The following is a 20533-nucleotide window of genomic DNA, read 5'->3' on the forward strand; positions in this document are numbered from 1 at the left end:
TGTGAATCTCATTTTGTCCCACTAGTGACTATAAAAAAGCTAATTTCTCTGATTTTTCACAATCAACCATTTAGGCCTCATACAGGCTCATCCAGTAGAGGCTTTACACAGTAATTATATGCTTGCAATTACAGTGTTCTCTTATAACTCAAAACCAAGTAAATTAAGAGAGAATTTGTATTGCAAAAAGAGGGGGTTAATTAGATTAAAAAATAAAATTTGGCTTTAAAGGCACTTTTCAATGTGTTCTTTCAACACTAAATTTCTGTAAAGCATTTAATTATTTCATTACTTAACAGAAAAGCTTCATCTTTACCTTGGAAAGTTCAAATTTTACTACATAAGACTACTTCCTGGATAAACACAAATTATAAATACTATTAATAATAGCTAAAATTATTACATATAGATAAATTAAAATAAAAATCATTTGCAAAACTAGTAATATTTTGCAAGCCACCTTCCTCTTGGATATGAGCCTTGCATAAAGTCTGCCTGTAAAAGAGAAATAAAGGTTTCTAAAATGCATTTTTATTTTGTCGATACAAAAGCCAGTACTAGTTCAGAACGGAAATGTCTGGAATCCTGCTTCATGTCACAGAGCACAGAGGTTAAGATAATAAACTGCCTAAGGCCTCTTCCAGGGCAGCAAAAACAAACCAAAATTGTCTCTGGGGTTGTAAATCGAGGAACGATGCGGCAAAAGTGAGCATGCAGAAAGAAAACTGGGGTAAATGTTTTTTTAATGTTTGCCGTTGGGCAGGATTTTTTTCTGTTAGTTTACTGTTTCTAGCAAATATGAAGTGCTTTATCTCAGCTCCTTGGACTATTATTATTTTGGTTTAGCCTCCTACTGTGAGGGAAAAAGAAGACCTGGCAGCTATTTTTAAAAATGAAAAAATGATCGTCTAGTGATAGATACAAAGAGGAGCGTGGGCACTGGAAGGCAGAGAGGGTACAGAGAAAGGATGTGACACCTGTGCACCCCCTGCTCTTACCTTCCGGAGAGGGCAATGTGCTAATTCATGCATGGCGATAGACTTAGTCCATTATTCCAATTCATACATAGAAGTAAGTTTTAAGCGCCTCAAGGGCATCAGGCTATGGTATGTACTCCCAAAACTCGACCAAGGTTGGGATGGAGTTAATAGGACGCTGCTTCAAGGGACTATGATGGAGGATCATCTTCGTGCTACAGAAGAGAAGTGGAGGGTGGATAAATCTAAAATCTGCAGCAGACCGGGGGGATTGTTGTCACCATGACTCATTAGTGCTACCCCTTAATAAGCTAATATGCAGCAGACTAATAACGATTTAATAATACAGCCAAGGTTTAGAATTAGCTGATAAACAGGGCCATGACTTTTCATCACAATTGGTGAGGGAGATGTTAAACAGTGAATTGCGGTAGGAACTCAGCCCCAAACTATTCCATTTGCTGTGTTTACCTGTAAGTTCACACAGCCTCAAGCTTGAGTTGACTCCTTGTAAGCAGATGTCGCCAAATTTATGATTAATTATAGTAAAATAGTTATAATAGAATCATATTATATATACATGTTCTGAAGGGAAAGTGAGGGTTAGCTTTAGACCCACTAGAGTTTCTAATAAAAGGAAACTATTCATGAAAAGTGTCCATGACCGGCTGGTGAGGATGCATCCTCAGTTGACTTGACACGTTTGGGTAAATCATTCTGTGAAGCACAGCTGATGGGCTCAAGTCCTCGCTTCCTTAGGCAATGAACAAGTCACAGGATAACCTTTCTGGATAAGAAGTTTAATGTTTTGATGTATAAGCAACTTCGTCCTCCTGCCTTCCCTGTCCTAATTTACAGTCCTCTCTGACTGGTTTATAGGAGTCTTCAAAAAATTTGATTAGCCTGACTTGAAAAAAAAAAAACTTGCAGGACTTTCAGGGTAATGATGTGTCAGCTCTAAACTCCTTCAGTTATGCTGAGGGGAAAGATTTTGAGTAGGAAAGAGCCAGGTTCAGAGGTGCTGACTTGAGAAACAAGCTATAAAGTACATTTGCACCTGAAGGCTCTCAGATTCCAGCTTTTTTGATCATGCCAAAGGAAAGAATGTCATGATGGGCAAAAGAACAAGATTAAGCATCAGCATCAAAACAATAGCAGCTATTAAAACATGTGCTCACTTGAATTCTTCAGGACCAAAGTTCTTCTCTCTCATCAGGATCAGGAAAACGGTCCACATGATTTCAAACAGAAGAAGGAAATGGCGGCTTCCTTAGATGGGGCAGAAGGGAGGTAGGCAGAGGTGCCATGGGTGATTAAGAGCCACATGAGCTCAGTATGCCACAGGAAGGAGCAGCTATGGCTGGGCATGAAGCCTGCTGCTGATTAGTGAGCCATGCTTAAGAATGCTGGTTGAATGAGAATCCTCTCAGGTCATTAACTCATTCTGTTGCTCTTTTTGCCTCTACCTGCCACCGTCTGTCTTCTTATGTGCAAGGCTCTCAGGGGAGCACAGCGGTAGAGGAGTTTCTTCGTGTTCTCATTACCAGAGTTGGAGATCAAACTACCACAAATCCTAGCCATGAGTCAAGAATTACTTTGGAAGATTGAGAAGCCCAGGCTTCTGTTTTATGGTATCTGTGATCCCAAACCAGAAGATTAAGAGGCTTGGACTAGATTTATCTGGTGTTTGTTCATTTTATTAAAGGTTGATGGTGGATATCAGAGGAGACCTTTGTTGGGGATTGGTTGAAACTCTTGCATATCATCTCCTAATATGGTCTGGACTTCCTCATGGCATGGTGTTTGAGTTCTGGTGAACACTGAGCTGTGAGTCAGGTAAAAGCTGTGTCTTTTATGGCCCAGGCTTAGAAATAATGTAGCATAAATTCCACTGTACTTCATTAGTCAGCATGGTCACATGCCTTGCTGAAATTCAGTGGCTAGAAACATTAGCCCCTGATAGCAGAAGTAATGTCAGTTACAGTGCATAAAATATATGTACATCTATGTAAAAAATACATACGTGTCATCATCTTGCAAAAATATATTCTGAAAATTTTAAATCGAACAATTATTACATATTCTCTTTCCTATTACTATGATGAAGCACAATCGCCATTGTAAACTTATAAAAGAAAGCTTTTAATTTGGCTTGTGATTTCCGAAAGTTAGAGCCCATGATCACAGAGGAAAGGAACAACTGAGAATTCACATATGGATCCATAACCATAGTGGAGAGAGAGAGAGAGAGAGAGAGAGAGAGAGAGAGAGAGAAAGACTGCACTAGAAATGTAGAAATGGCTCAAGCTTACTGGTGTACTTCCTCCAATAAGGTACAATTATTTGGGATAAGAAGTATCCCAAAGAATTGTGCCAAGTATCCAAATACAGGAGCCTATGGGAGGGAGCCTTTGGCATTTAAACCACCACACATAATGAAGTAAACAGGGAAAGCATTATTTGTGAATCTTTTGTATGTGGTGGCATAAGGAATCATTCTATTAGAAGCATATTAATAAAAAGTGCTACTCGAGTATTTGCATACTCCCTCTCTCCCCATTTCTTGGTGAATATCTCACTGTCTGTCTGTCTGTACCATTTTCTCTTAATACAGTTTTTTTCTTAAACTTGGAACATGGCGGGGAAGGGTGGTAATTACAAATTGCAAACTAGAAAATGCACGTTGTGTCATAATTCCTTTGCCGTAAATAATGGTTAATAACAAGTAAACAAAGAATAATTGCAGGCTAGACCTACTGCTTTTTGTTGAATGTTCTAAAACTAAAGCAAGTCTTTCTCTGTAAAATAAAAATAAAATGTTCACAAGTATTTGGAAGATATAATTCACACGCCTGCCAATTTAAGACCTTCTCGTTGCCTTAATCTAACAGGTTGGAAGAGTAATGAAATAAGATAATACCTAGATATCTGTACCAATGAGGGTATTTTAAAGGATTCTTGATGCTTCAGCCCTATTCTTTTGGCAAAGACTGGTTCAGAAAGATAAAAATAAAACCATTGACCTAGAGCTTTCAGCTAGCCTAACCTAAATTTTTGGGATCCATGAGGGGAAAGGCAGAGCCAAGCCTTATTAGTAAATGTATTTACAACCCATCATTTATCAAAGGCTGTGCCTTTCACATCCTGATTTTTTTATTTTTAATTTTAATTTTTAAAAAATTTTTAATTTTTAAATTTTTTATTTTAATTTTTTATTACTTATGCTCAGTGAACAATAAGAGGCCTTGACCAGGTAGCTTCTATATAAAGCCTAAGGACTCCCATTATCTTCTTACGATTTCCTGCATGCGGACAGAATTGACTCCGTCTTTCCCGCTGTGCCATGACTAATGTTCCCCGGCTTCATGGGACCACCCTGAGTCCAGAGCCCCCAGGCAGACTAGTCTTTTTAGTATGCTGGCATCTGAGTCCGCTAACACTTCAGTCCTGAAATAATTATTCTCACCTGCTGGGGCAAGTGATGAAGTTGGCAACAGGCTTGTCAGGGAGAAGAGATAGACACCTCCAGCAAAGAAAAGGGTGCTTGACGATGGCTATTTTACCCCTAACACTTAAGTATCTGCGTAGAAACCCTATTATCTTGTTATGATATTTAGAAAATTCTACTTTCAAGGGGATTTTCCCAGTTGAGATAATAACTCAAGGATGAGTAAAATTTTCATTGCCTTTTTCTCTTGCACCTTTTCGTGTGTGTGTGTGTGTGTGTTAAAAACAAGAGCTGCTTATCTTTCTTCAGGGAATCTAGGCTTATTGTCTTTCCCAAGCACACTGGGATGTTGAACGTTCGTGCTTTTCCAGGCGTGGGGCGACATTGACAGACACTCCTTTCCTTCTTTCTCCACAGTCAGCTACGGTGAAGCTGTCAAAACCAGTGGCCCTGTGGACGCAGCAGGATGTCTGCAAGTGGCTGAAGAAGCACTGTCCAAACCAGTATCTGATCTACAGTGAGTCATTCAAACAACATGACATAACTGGTAAAGTCTGCAGTATCCAAAGACTCTCCTCATTCCCCTCCCCACTTTCCCGCGCCCATCCAGCAAAACAGTAGCTTCCTGCTGAAGTTTCCTGATAGAAGGAGGCTCTAGAGCAGGCAATCAACTCTAGGCCACATGAGCCATGGTACTGAACGAATCGGGTGGTTCATAGAGAAAAGGAGATTTTGAATATCTAACACAAGTTTGTGGGGTTGGGGGCGGTTGATCCGAGAGTAAACGAGAATGCATCCGTCCTAATGAAAAGAAGAAAAGTCTGTCTAATCAACTTCATTTTAGGATCAGTGTGGGGATTTTGTGAAGATGAAGACTCTCTCCGTGGGAGAATCTTTCCTTGTTTTCTGCTCATTAAATCAAGCGTATTGACTTTGCTGACTGATTAGCTACATATGTGAAACTAATGATGTGGAAGAATCAATAGGAGAAAGTCACTTTCCCTGCCAAACCAGTCCTATCCTGTCAATCATATAGCTGTGAGGTACACTCTACTTTGTTCCCGCCCAGAGGTTGTCTAAGTTTCTGAAGTGAAGTTGTGCTTGCCGCTGTCGCTGAGATGAACACATTGAAGTCACATAGGGAAACAACATTTCCATCGAAGGTGTTAAAGCCTTCCATTGAGAGGATAAGGAAGTGTTTGGGTTCAGAAAAGCAGGGAATGGCGTGGGTGAGAAATTGCTGTCCCCACCTTCGTGCCCACCCCTAGAGTAAGGAGGAACATATCTGAACTTGACCTGGGCCTAGATTCCTCCTGTATATTGGCAGCTCTCCTACATGTCCCCTTCACAGCCGTGCGTGGAAAGACAGGCCTGAGGAACTATGGGAAGAAATGCTTGAGATTCATGAGTCTGGTCTAGAACCTTCCTTTCTTCTGATGGAAAACTGAGCCCCTGGTGGGAAAACAAATCGCTTGCCTTGGGATAGCCAAGCAACCCATATACCAAACCTTTTCCCCAAGTCCTTGTTCTACCTTGACAAATGTCCACCTCTCTCGTTCTGATCACTTCTATTACTTTGGAGGAGGGTACATTAAGGAAAATGTACTTCCCTTGAAGTTCAGTTTTCCCATGCATCTCTCCTGTGTGGAGCCAATCTTCCACCTCCCCCAAATAAAATTTGCCCAAGAGTTCTCAAAGTACATTCAATGGCGTCCTTGAACCCTAGGGAAACAAGGAGGGGCTATGTCAGGTGGAGAGGAGGGTGTCACACAAGAGCCGCTCGCTCTATGGCTGACTTACATGCTTCATTCAGTAAGGAGGGTTATCAAGATTTTTTTAAATGTTCAACTGAGTAATTTTAGTCTTGCTATATAAGTAATAGGAAATTGTACAATAAACATGCCCAAGTATATATAGTTCAATCTGATTTGACAAAACAGTGCATTTCTGACTCAAAAAAGTTCATTTTCTGTACCCGACCCCCACCCCAGATACTGCTGATGGCCCTTTAGAATGAAATCCCTAGAACTCTAAAGGTAGTGAGGAAGCATAGCCTCGAAGTGTTTAGATTTCACATCCTAGTCCCTTGTCTTAAAGTGTTTGCACAAGGAAAGCCCACAGAGGATCTGTTGATCTACTCCAAGAGTGATCAGCTCATCAGTAACTCTGCCTAGCAGATAGCCATTATCTCCATCAGATAGTGGCTGCTTATCATCCTTTAATCGTCCTTTAATTCCTGCCTGATGGAGTAAAGACAAAGCCTTTTCACCGTCTAACTTGCAAGCAGTGGTATCGGGAATTATGGCGTGCCCTCTAGAGACAGATGAGTCTTGTAAAGGCTTATATAAAAAGGACAAACACTACCCTCAGAGCGAACAACTTCAGAGTGTAGGAAATAACAAGGTGGTGGCTAAGTGACCTGAAATAAAGGAAGGGGCGTGAGGTGTGTGTTGTAGAGTTGTCACACGGCTCTAGACTGAATCTTTGGTCTCCTCAAAACGCCTGTGGTGTCAGTAAGCCACGACATGGGTCTGAGCGCAAAATAAACTGCTTACTCAGGCAAGCTATTCAACCTCACTTCTTTGTCTCCAAAATAAAGACAGTACTTAAAACATCACAGAGTCGTGAAAATTAAGTTAAATATTATAGGTAAGCCACTAAGCCAACCTTTCTACCTCTAAGACTATGTTCTTATTTATTTCAAGCCTTATCTGGAATTGTGTAAATAAAAATCCCCAGACTTTCTTCTAAGATCAACCTATTTCTGGCAGGCAAAGAAAGCAGGGAATTATTTGGGGACTTGGGGAACAGAGAGAATAATTTCAGGCTAACATTTGGCCCACATCTTTTTGACATTCACCTGTTGAAAGCCACAGAACACCACTCCCTTCCCTTGTTCTCTGACCTTGGCTCATCTTCAAATGAATGTGTAGCACCTAAATCATCCCAAATCCTGTGTGACCAGAAACTAGCTTCCAGAATTTATACCGCTCTGCAATAGCTGGTCACCTGACATTCGATGCTTTGGGAACTCCAGTACCCTCAGAGTCTGTGATGATAACCAAGGAAGAGAAATTCATTCAAAATAAAAATGAGGCTAAGAGCATAGCTAAATTGGTAGAGTGCCTAGGTTGTCCTTCACAAAGCCCTGGGTTTTGTCCCAGCACCACATAAAGCAACTGTGGTGGTATACACTGGTAATCTCCCCACATGGGAGGTAGAAACAGGAAAATCAGGTGTTCAATGTTATCCTCAACTATCTAGTGAGTTACAGGCTAGCCCAGGACACATGAGACCCGGTCTCAAAACAAAACAACAGCAAAAAGCAATTAAAATATAATGTCATGGAAAGCCTCAATAGCTTGTGCAACCCGTAGAGTAACTTGGAGAAATGGCAGGAGCTGCTGTCAGAAACAGGCGGAAGCCCGGAAGTGCAGCCTTACCCTAGCTCCATGCACTGCAGGTTGCTTCACGTTTAAATGAGAGAGATAGTTCCAGTACCTCTCTCGTGGTGCTGCTGAGAAAGGTGACCACGTCACAGGACACATACAATAAACATGGAGTGCTGCAGTTTTCCCATGTGCTGTCCTGGCTTCCAAGAAAGCAGGCCACACATATCAACGGTGTTGTATTCATCCAGCTCTATTATCCTGAACACTGGAAGAGTAGTGCCCAGAGGGGAAACAAAATAGTTTGGGCTGGTACATACCCTGTGCTCCTCTGAAAGGCTATGAGCAAGATTATTTACCTGTCTGCCTAGGGATGCTGTTCATTTGTTTTTCCTTAAAACAAGGATAAAGAGGTTCTTGCTCACAAAGGGAACATGTTCTGTCAGTCACTGTAACATGTAACATCAGCACCTCTTGATCTTGAGGCAGCCAGTTCAATGGTGGTAAAATGAGCACCCATTAAATGGAGAGAAGGGGAGAAGCAGTAGGCGGGTTTCCTCAGTCAAATTACTCTTGATGTTCTTCACCCCAGCTTTTAAGACACAGTAAGCAGCTGCTTGATGTCGCACAAGCTAGTCTTCCTCAGTAGCATGAGAGTGACGTTTAACTTAAAGGGTCATCGGGAAGATTAAATGGGATGGTGTGTGGGAAGGGCCAAACTTAATGCTGACAAGCAGTGGGCAGGCATTCATTTAGCAAGTGTTCATGGAGCACTTGGCTCTCGGTGGGTTTGAGAAACAAGGAAATTAGGTAATGGGGGATCCATGCGGGTTGTGGGGGTCCTGAAAACACTGTCACACCATTTTGTGTTACCTAATTCTGAATGGAAAGAGCTGTTTTTTCACGTCTGGGTTGCAGATAACTAATAATACACTAACTTCTCACTTTTGTATGCACTTCTGCCTTAAATACTAATTTTAATTACTAATAGGATATAATTATTAATGATTAACAGCAGCTGAAACTATTTAGCGGAACTTCTGTGTTTTGTAAGGCCTGCATTCACCTAACTTTTATTGTACTGTAAAGTTTCTTTGCTTACTCTTCTGTGCCCAGTTTCTAGGCTCAGCTTCATCATAGATGTACACATAGGGAGAGAATAGATGGAATGTTTAGGGTTCTGTATGGAAGGCCTTGAAAAAAAGCCAGGACTTGGGTAGAACAAATTTTTATCTATTTGCATGGAAATTATGCCCACAGAGGTTTGCTGACTCCTCAGCTTCTGTGGAGAAGTGATCTTGGCCTTGGATTTGCCCATTGAGCTGAGCCATCCTAACTTGTATCTGTGTCTGCTGCTGGGTTCTTTTTGAACTAATTATTGCACCGTATCTGTTTCCTCAGTCATGAATCAAATAAAATTCTCAAGCACATACTAATTTTTGTATGAGGAAACGATTTCAACTTTTTTTCAGACAATCTCTCACAAGGTGGCCCGACCTTGTCAGGAACTTGCTCAGGGACTACTTGTCCTTACACTTATAGCATCCTTTCCCCTCAGTCTCTGACTGCTAGAATTACGGGAGTGTGCCATCACGCCCACCTTGATTTTAACCCGTTTGAAATTTACATGTAACCTTAAAACACTTTTGTATTTATACTGTTATGAGCAATTCCAGTATACTAATATTTTTCTTATGCCTTTGTTTCAAGGACATTGAATTGTAACCAGATTTTCAGTTTGGTTGTTGTAAAATCTAAGAAAAAATGTTTTAACTCACCAGGGCGTCAAAGCCTTTGTAAGTTTCCTTTTAGGATTTTTGATAATTCCGTTGTGCTCGGAAGGCACCTGCTATTTTGTGGCAGATGTGTTTAATCAGACGAGAAGTTACTTATGTTAATTCCCTGCAGAAGCGTCCTTAAAGAGAAGGAAGGTGGTCAGAACACTGGAGAGACATTAGGATATATAGATTGAAATCATGAGATTAGGTCTGAAGGGAAGAAATCCACCTGTTTTTCTCTGCTTGCCAGATTCCTTCCCTAGCTTCCTGGGGCCTGGTTGGGAATGCTGATGAAGAGGCTCTGTTAGGCCTAGGCATAAGCTCACAGGCAGTTTTCAGATTCCCTTTTATGCACAGTTAAGAATCTTTTCAGGTTGGGGGAGATTTCAGCCCCTGGCTGTGCCAAGTGTTCCTGTGGTAGCTGCTAAGTCACCTCAACTTCTCTGGCTTCAAATCCAGTATCTGTGAGGACTCTTTTTCCCAGCCAACTTTAAAGACTTATTTTCATGAGCAAGGCACTCGCAATTTCTCAGCATATAAAATATTTTTAAGCTACCTTGAATATATGTATTAATGGTTTCTGTTGGTCTGTTTCATGCAACAGCAATGTGTGTGCTTTACATGTCTGCAGGAATAGATCTTTTAAATATCTCTTGCAGGTGTTCCTTATTCTCTCTCTCTCTCTCTCTCTCTCTCTCTCTCTCCTTCTACCATTACCTTTCCCCTTTTTCCACCGAGGATCATGGTTAACATAGAGATTCACAACTGGTCAAAATGCAGAGAATAAACATCAGTGGAGTGCTCAGTCACAAATGGGACATCTATCTAACACCTCCTCTCCAAGGCTCAGTGGTCGTTGTTGAGAACAAGGTAGAAAGATTGCAAGAGCCACTGATCAGGAAAAATCAGGTTGAAACAATGTTTTCTGAACTTGGCAGGACCACTAATATACTCACAGTAGCCGTGATTGTCTGCATAAGCCCCATTTAAGAGGATGCTACTCAATATCCTTGCATGAAAAATGAAGAGGAACCGTGAATCCTCTCCCCTCGCTAAGCTGCTATGGACTGTGCGTGGTTTCTATAGTGGGCAGAGTCTGTTCTCTCTAAGGGCATGGCTCCTGGTAGATAACCACACTACAGTGGGTGGTCACAAATCCAGAATTATATGGACAGCACAAATTGGGGTTGATAAGTTACTTTTTAAAAGACGTTTGGAATGGGATGTAGATGGGAACAGATCTGGAGGAAGTTAGCAGAGGAAGCTGGACATGAATATGATCAAGCTATAGTGATGAAATTCTTAGAGAATCAATAAAAAGTCTTTAAAATACACTAGTGATATTCATGTCCCTAAAATTTGAGTGTTCCGCTTAGACTATGGAGTAAAGAGAACCACTTTATCTTTTTCAGTGTTTTTGAATGTGACTCCATGCATTCACTGGCATTGTTCTGCCAAGTGCTGATTTTTCTGAGCCCCCTACTGATGGAGGAAGGTCATTGGCTAATAAAGGCACTGCCCTGGCCCATTTTATTGGTTAGAGGATAGGTGGGAGGAGAAAAACAGGACAGAACGCTGGGAGGAAGAGGAAGTGAGGTCAGAGACTCCACAGCTCTGCTCTCTCGGGAGCAGATGCCTCAGAGAGAGACGCCATGCCCCGCTCCCGGGATGAAACTCCGACCCAGGATGGACTAGGCTAGAATCTTCCCAGTAAGACCGGTTCTCACAGATTATTAGAGATGGGTTGATTGGGATGTGAGAATTAGCCTGTAAGTGCTAGAGCTAAAGGGCCAAGCAGTGCTTAAAAGAATACAGTGTCTGTGTAATTATTTCGGGGCATAAGCTAGCCGAGCAGGCGGCCGGGGTGCTGGGAACGCAGCCCCGCCACTCTTATTACTTCACCCTACCTCTTTGACCTTCTGCAATTTCTCCTTTTATTATGGGTTGTTCCCCATAGGAACCAATGCATGTGTAGTTAACAAGTGTCAAAAGAAGTGGAACAATAACTTTGGTGATGCACCAATGAGGACATTAGTGTATTCCCCGGCATAACCACATGAAGTGTGGAAGGATTTCACTGCACTCTTTGCCTGTTTCTCATCCTCACTCTCCTTCTCCTGGATCTTGTGGTCTTCTTTTCTCTACCTCTGTATTTTGTGCCGTTCTGTGCTTTGAGTGCCTCCTCAAGCATTTCTTCATATCTGCATAGTAAAATACCTAACATTAGGACTTGAGTTGTCTCTTATGATGTTTCAGTAAGAGCATTTATTTTAAGTCTTAATTCTTTTCAACAGAAAACTTACTTTCTACTTATTTACTGACTTAAAAAAAATTCTCAGCATTCTTAAACCAAGGGTCCTGGGCTTAGATTTCTTGATTTGGATGCTGTAATAGACTTTTCTAGTTGGAAAGGACTGTCAGTGCTGTCCAAGGTTTATTTAGCCAATGGGAAAAAAAATTTGTTCAGAAATAAACCCAAAAGTTGTGAAAAAGACATCAAAATATTGACATTATCCCTGATACTTTTTAATGGCTGCCAATTAAATTTTTTCCTAAATGAATGTACTAAGATAATTTTCCCTCAAAAGCAGCCATCCCATCACTGACATTCAGTTCATGCCAAAAAAAGAAAAAAGAAAAAAGAAAGAAAAGAAAAAAAAAGTCTACCTCAAGTTACATGCCAAGACAGAATGTGGCACTGGGTCAAGCACATGCCATCCAGAGGGCAGAAAAAAGCCTAGGAGGATTAGTCAGGCACTCTCTGATCATCAAAATCAAGATGATGTCCCTCAAGCAATCCACCCAGGTAGTTCTCAGTCTCTCCTCCACACTGTCCTCGATGGATGGCTATCCAACCCTTGCTTGAGCACTTCTTGGTGAACTGCGGAGCTAGAGAGTTGACTTAGCAGCTAAGAACACAGGCTACTTTCTTAGTTTGGTTTCCCAGGCCCGCATAGTGTCTGTAACTCCAGTTTTAGGAGATCTAATGCCCTCTTCTGGTCTCTACTGGAACCAGGCACACATACAGGCAAAAATTCACACATGTGAAATAAAAGTAAATAAACCTTTTTAAAGGTTAAAATAAATATTTCAAAAGATTAGCCTTTTATGACATCAAGTAATTCCCAATAGTTAGAAACTTAACATGTACACACATAACTCTGAAGATGAAGAAGAAACTACAAGATAAATGGAAACTTTGGAATTTCATGGTAATAGGAACAATTTCATCAAATGTTTATTTGATGTAGTAGTGACAGAACTGAAAGGGCAATTGTTCCATTAAGTAGCCATATGACAAAAAAAGAAAAATGATATTATTTAAATGAATTAAATTTCCATCAAAGAAGTTAGCGGAGGAAGAACATACTGGTGCCAAAGTGGAGGGTCAGAAACCATACATTTAAGAGATGAAACTAATAAAGGAGAAAATGTGCAGACCCTAAAAAAGAAATACAAAGATTAATTTTGATAAAATGCCCTAGATAGACTGAACAAGAAAAAAGACAATATCAAGAAAGTGGTTTAATCACTAAATTTTAGATAATTTAAGTATTATTATATGATTAAGTAAGTGTGCTATTATTATCTGATATAAACTATGCTTATGCCAATATATTTAGTAGCATGTGAGAAATGTGTGCAAAGATGTTTGTGACAATACATTTAGCTGTATGTTTGAAGTATGCAAATTTCCCCCAAAATTCTTAAGTTAAAACTGACTCCAGAAAGATAGACAACTTAAGTAGCCACATATTTCTTAGTGAATTAAATTTATGCTTAGAACTTTCCACAAAGAGAAAGAAGCCTACGTCCTGAAAGGTTTCTCAGTCAGGTCAAGCAGATGGTAATGTTAACCTTCCAGTCACTCCAGGAAGTAGAAGGAAAGGTGTGTGTGGAGGGAGGATCCTTCAAATCTCAGAATAACCATTATCAAAACAAGAAAAAAGATACAAGAATGTTATAGACTCTCTTAATACTTGTAATTATATAATCAATATTGACCTAAAAATTTTTGTTAAATGTGATCTCAATTTTGCCTACAGAAAATATCATACATGCACACAGCGGGGAGAAAGCTTTGAAAAAACTAGTCTTGTATTTTTGAGGTTAGTGAAGTAAGGTCAGGAGGGTCAATATAAAACTCTACTGTAGAATGAATGGAAAAACTATTTTCCCCTTTTTCTTTTTTTTTCCTTTGTTTTGTTTGATTGTTGAATAAAGAAGACCTTACAATGTTCCTCAGAGAATAGAATATACTTTCATTGCAATAGATGAAGAATAAAATTGGCAAAATTTAACACTTATTCATCACAAAATGTCTTAGATAAAGAATAAACAAAATCTTTATGATAAATAGTATCTATAATGAATGTATAGCTAACGGTTTAAAAAAACTAGATTTTTTTTTCTCCTAAAACTCAGAGCAAAGCAAGAGGAGATATTCTTCCCATCTACCAAATATGTGCACAAGATTATGAATGGGAAACAAAATAAGTAAAAAAAAATTAAAGACACAAGGATTATAAAGGAAGAAGTAAAACTATTATTTAAGTAGAAATTTTTACACAATATCAAGGACACAAATAATCAAGGGTAATTTTTAAAAGAACTAATAATTGAATTTAGAAAACATACAGAAAATAATATGTAAAAATTAATATAAAACATACATAACTATTCAGAGAATTACAAAATATTAAGCTGGGTGATGGTAGTGCTCACTTTTAATCCCAGCACTTAGGAGGCAGAAGCAGGCAGATCTCTGTGAGTTTGAGGCCAGTCTGGTCTACAAGAACTACTTCCAGGACAGCTAGGATTGTTACGCAGAGAAACCCTATCTCGAAAAACAAAACCAAACCAAAAACATAACAAACAAAAAAACTGCTAAAAAATCGAAAGTCTAAATAAATGGTGTTCCACCCACATTTATGTGATAAATTCTCAACATTAAAATGTGTATTTTTTCCAAGATGATTTCTATCTCTACTACAGTATCAAAATTCCAGGACGTATTTTTTTAAGAGCAACAAATACATTAATTTTAAAATTATGTGAGAATTTAAAGAAGCTGGAGTAGTGAAAGCAATTTAGAGTGTGTGAGGACTTGCCCACTTGACTTCAGGACTTACTAAGGCAAACTATAAGGACAGGCTTCTAGACCAATGGAACAGAACAGGAGTTCTAGAACTGCACTCAGACATGGGTGACCAGTGAATTTCAAAAATTATACTAGAGAGAAAGGTGAGAAGATGGCTCAGCCAGTAAATTGCTTGCTTGTGAAGGGAAAGAGACAAAAAGATCCCTGAGCTAACCAACCAAGTCTTGACAAATCAGTGCACACTGGTCTCAGGGAAAGAGCCTGTTTGTGTTAGGTACTTTTCTGTTGATGTGATAAAACACCATGGCTAAGACAATTTATAGAAGAAGGGTTTCCCAAAGGATGCTCAATCATGCCACAAGGTCATGTGCTCAACTATGTTCATAGCAGCATTGTTTGTCATAGGCAGAACCTGTAAACAACCTAAATGCTCCTCGACCGAAGAAGGGATAAGGAAAATGTGGTACATTTACACAATGGAGTGCCACACAGCAGAAAAAAATAACGACATTTTGAATTTCACAGGCAAATGGATGGAGCTAGAAAACATCATTTTGAGTGAGGTAACCCAGACACAGAAAGTCAATGATCACAATTACTCACTCATAAATGGTTTTTAAACATAAAGCAAAGAAAACCAGCCCACAAATCACAATCCCAAAGAAGCTCGACAACAATGAGGACACTAGAAAAAGACAAGATCTTCTGAGTAAATTGGAATCATAGGTACCTTGGGAGAAGGTTGAAGGGGATGGGAGAGGTAGGGAGGGGAGCAGAGAAAAATGTAGAGCTCAATAAAAATCAAGAAAAAAAGAAGAAAGGTTTTATTTGAGCTTAGGGTTCCAATGGATCAGAGCCCATCACCTTCACTGAAGGGAAGCAGATGGGCATAGAGGGTGGAAGAACCACATCTTAACCATAATAAGGAATCAGACACAGGGTGCTGGGAATGGCAAGAGGCTTCAAGCCTCAGGGGACATGTGTCCCTCAACAAGGCCATACCTCCTAAATTAGCACAAACAGTACCAGCAACTAGTAGCAGAATTCAAACCTCTGAGTCTTTTGGGGGACATACTCATTCAAATCACTGCACTGTCTTAAAAATTAACAGTGAGAAGTAGGAAGACATCGGGGGTCAGCCTCTGGCCTCCATATGCGTACACATATGCACACATCCTTTAACACAGAGAAACACATAAACACAGATAATACCAAAGCTAGTGAGAAAGACTGATCTTATCAATAAGTGATACTGGAAAAACTGTAAGTAAACTTCAACCTTTACCGTAACACCTAAATGTAAAATCTAAATCTATAAAATTTCTAGAAGAATAACACACGAGAAAAATCTTTATATCCTTGAAGATAGATGCAGATTCGCTAGCAAGTCCCCCCAAAGCACAGCTTGAAGTGAAATTGGCAAATTCATCAGAGTTAAACCTCCTGTTCTTCTAAGCATTCATCAAGCCAGGGAAAAGGCCAAGTCACACCAAGAAGGAAGCAGTTTTTAAAGAGTCCTTACCATGCAATTCGTAGGACATGAAAGCAGAGGGAAGACTGTTTGAAGAAACGAAGTGGACCAGGTGAGGGGACAGGGGTGAGGAGAGGGCAGTGGGGAAAAGGGATGAGCGAGGACAAAGTGTTGGCATATACGCATGAAAGTGCCGTAGTGAAATTCATCTCTGTGTGTGCCAAGTTTGAAAAGTTAACTCAAAATCTTTCTGTGGAAAAGGTTCTTATAGGGAGAATACATAAACGAAACTTTGAACTTAAGAAGACAATCGCTCTGCACAAAAGATACCTTCAGAGAGATGACACTTCAATTGACCATTAGCAATTTACTGAGGGAAATGGAAACAAAGCCACAAGGAGATGCCACTTGACACCTGATGTAATGAGAAGTTCAGATACCAAACTAGGACCGAAGGTTGCTGTAGACGCCATATAAATGGATCTTTTGTGCATTTTGTGAGCACAGTATAGCACCACATGGCTGGCCAACCTGAGCTTTTAGAAAGTTAATCCCAAACTTAAGGTGATGCTTCTATTCCGTTCTGAGAGATTTCTTCAGGGGAATTGGAAATAATTCCTAAAAAAGGTTTAAGTCCACTAATATTGGAAGGAGCTTTACTTAGAATAGCCAGAAAGTCTCACCAAACCTTATGTCTATCAAGAGGGAAAAGATAAGATAGGATATACTCACCCTCACATAACTACTCAGAGAGAAAACCAACTGCAAATCAATGTCAGGTTTGAAGCCCATGTTGTATTGAATGCAATGAGCTTGGCACAAAAGAAGCTCACCGTGTGGGATTCTAATCGTATGAAATTCTGTGACAGAGAAGATCCACCTGCAGTTATAGTGGTTGCGTCGGTAGGTCCTGGGGTAGAAAGTGGATGAGAATGGCCTGCAAGGAAGAGCAAATGGGCTTTCCCCAGTGGTGAAAATATCTTCTAGCTCTATCAGAAGCTTTCATTTGCTGTTTCAAATGTGTGGGACTTATTGTATGTAAAAGTTATGTATCCATAAGTTGAGTTTTTAAATATTTATTTTTTTGTCTTTGAGTGTTGTCGCAACATGAATATGTGTGCACTATGTGTGCTTCTAGTGTTCTTGTAGGCAAGAAGAGGGCATCAGATGCCCTGGAACTGAAGTGACAGATGATTGTGGGGCACCATGTGGGTACTGGGAAACAAACCCTGATCCTCTGCAAAAGCAGCCAGTTGAGCCATTGCTCCAACCTCCTAGGAAGCTGTTTTTTAAGAACTGATGCACTTCCCTGAAATTTCAAACAGCATCCTGATTTAAGGGAGAAAATGACAGTATTATCTTACACGTTTCCATCCTGGCTATAGTGTCACTTATAATCAAATTGAGTGGATATTGATTTTAGAATCATCTCTGTGTAATAAAGTTATTTACACAAAGATTGAGTTTGTAAATCGACTTTATGCATTTCTTTCCTCTGGAAAGAATAATCTGAATATACAAAGCCATTCTTATAAAGAAAGGCGTAGTCTTGCCATTTGTGCAAGATGACTATCCTTGAAGAACAAAACTCCATTGCCTTCTTAGAATTCTGTCCATCTGGTTATACATCAGTGCGTGCAGGACTTCTAGATATCCCCAGTGAGTTAAATTGTGAATCATTGTCTGGAAAGTACAATTGTCACCTTTACATCTTATCTATTAACATTTTAAAATTAAAAACTGCTCTCACACCATTTTAGAGGTTAGCGTTTGCTTAAAAACAAAACTCGAGATTTAAAACTGTAATAAATTTGGCTTTAAGAAAAACACATCATTTTTATTTTTCCCGTTTTCATCACAATGCAAGACCGCTAACGCAGAGAAACAACTGCAAGGGAACACATTGATTTTCCGAATGCAAGATTCATTTAATATTAGTGCTAACACTTGGTGAATTACAGTGAAAGTTGCAACCATTTGAGCTATTTCCTTAAGAACGAAAGGAGTGTGTGCACTATGGAATCGTCCTGCATTAGAGGTCCTCTGGCATCTGACTTGATAACGGTTGTTTCTCAGTGACTCCGCAGGCTTCTCAGCCAAGCATTAGAGTATCTTGTGTGCAGATGCCATGTACTACCGAGCTCAGTGCCTGGAACTCACTGTTCAGTGCTGAAGAATAAGTAGCTCTTAACAACCGTGCACATTCTTACTGGTACTGAAGGAAGGATTGGTGTTCAGTAAGCCACTCACAATATGTGAAGGAGCTAGCTGTGTACTTCTGCACCACTGCACACACCCCCATGCCAACTTGTTGTGAGGACCAGATGGTTAAAACATGGCAAATACTTAGAATGGTATTTGGCACATTGTAGAGAAGGCAGTAAACAGTATTACTGTTATTTAATTTTTTTGAGACAAGGTTTCTCTATGTAACTCTGGCTTTCCTGGAACTCACTGTGAAGACCAGGCTGGCCTCAAACTCATAGAGACCCACCTGTCTCTGCCTCCTGACTGCTGGAATTAAAGGCATGTGCCACCGTGTCCAATTTTCATGATTACCATTCTTAATGTGTATTTAACTAACTGATAGGCATTTAACGGGAATGATAGCACTGAGGAAGATAGGATGGAGCTGTCCTATTAGTGAAGAAGAAACCACAATATCGCTGTTCTATAGTGTCAGTCTGGAAGGAGTCTCTTCCCATCTTCTGACTTATTGTCTGCTTTATTGCAGTCAGAATCATAAAACTCATTTGCAGAAGAGAATACAAGTTTCCAGTTGCTAGTCTATTTCCAGAGCTAGGTTAAGTTGCTCAGGGAGAAGAGGCCATGCATTCTTGTGAAAAGTCCATAGTTTTCTGTATTAGTTACTTTTCTGTTGCTGTGGGAAAAATACCCCCACCAAAACCAACACGGGAGGAACGGATTCATTTTGGCCTGTGGTTTCATAATGGCAAGAGTAGAAAGCTGGTTGAACCCATTTCATCCTCACACAGGAAGCAGAGAGAAAGAGCAGGAAGTAGGGGCAGGCTGCAAGCCCTCCATGTTGTCCTTGGTAATAGCCTTCCTCCAGAAAGGCTCTATTTCCTGAAGGCTTGATAACCTTCTCAAATGGGGACCCAGCATTCAAATACAGAAGCCTATGGGGGAGAGTTCCCATTCAAAACCACCACCATGACCATCAAATTCCAAAGAGCAGCTTGAAGGTCTTATGAAGATGGACTTTATCCATTTATTCTTCTTCCAGAAGATCCTGTATTTTCCATCACTAGGTTGCCTCTATGGTCTCCTATCAGAATATCTATATTATATATTATGACATTGTATATAAAGTATATATATTGAGATACTATATTAAATAACACCAAAATCTGTGTCTTTTACTTAAATATTGAATATTGAATTTTCTGCTCCCCTCTGAAAAATTAAGTCAATTTTGCCTGAGGTTTCTTCACTGTCCCCACTTGCTTTTTGGCTCATTTCCTCTTAATCCATTTTTTCCTTAACAAGTCACTGTGAAAATTGTTTGGGTTTTGTTTGTTTGGGGGAAAGTTCTGGACTCAGATCGTATTATCAGAAAACCCCCTGTTTTTCTCTCATTTCCCTTTGAAAATTAAAATCCCACATGCTCATCAGAACAGAGACCCAGACCACATGGTCAGAACCCTTGTAACTGTCTTACTGGGTTCAGAGATTAGGCATTTATAGACAGTTAGACAACTGGACCAGGAATTCTTTTCCTCTAGGTGTCATCGTTATCTATCTATGTTACTGATGGAAGACCCTGAGGTCTGCATATGGGAGCTAATTATGTCTAAAATCCTACGGAATTGCCACAATGATGTGCAGCTGTCTTCGAGAGGTCTTTGCGAACAGCATTCTCGGGACATTTTCTTTAAACTTCTATGCCTCCTGTTGAGATTTTCTTCAATTACCTTATTAGCTTTAGGATAATGTTACTGTTAGAATCAGCTTGACAGGTTTTCTATTTTTGATCGTTATGAACAACCAGAGGAAGAGTGGACCGTGGCAAGTCTGCCGTTTATTCCAATCCCCTGAGAGTTTACTCGTTGTGACCTTGACCAAACCTTTCTTTGTCTTGGGTTTCCTTTTCTTGGAAATATGGTCATGGGGATCACAGGGTATGGGTCTTTCTATGTTGGCTTCAAATGCTAGGTTGGGATCCTCTTTATACACGTAAGATCCCTAGACTGGAACTTGTGGGCAGGTTCAGACACAGGCAAGGATGCAGCCCCTTAAACTGTCTGATGAATAGGCCTCTGGGCTTGATGCAGGGTCTGTAAGGACTTGAGAAGGACCTCGTTAGTAATTTGGTCTTATAAACATCTCTTAGCTTATGGTGGCTCCC

General features: G+C 40.0%; 1 protein-coding gene across 3 annotated transcripts in view; it reads left to right on the top strand.

Annotated features, from left to right (window-relative positions):
* Positions 1 to 20533, top strand: part of Samd12 (sterile alpha motif domain containing 12) — a 404598-nt gene that overhangs the window by 168272 nt on the left and 215793 nt on the right. For 2 of the 3 annotated variants that reach the window (XM_041672179.1, XM_041672180.1), the window contains exon 3: positions 4843 to 4972. In XM_041672179.1, the coding sequence (XP_041528113.1) occupies positions 4843 to 4972 (130 nt within the window). The remainder of the gene's footprint in view (positions 1 to 4842; positions 4973 to 20533) is intronic. The other variant, XM_041672181.1, reaches the window with a different exon arrangement.

The sequence above is a fragment of the Microtus oregoni genome, unplaced genomic scaffold (assembly GCF_018167655.1).
Source record: "Microtus oregoni isolate MIOR12 unplaced genomic scaffold, Mior012 000022F_ref0000154, whole genome shotgun sequence".
Classification (NCBI taxonomy): Eukaryota; Metazoa; Chordata; class Mammalia; order Rodentia; family Cricetidae; genus Microtus; species Microtus oregoni.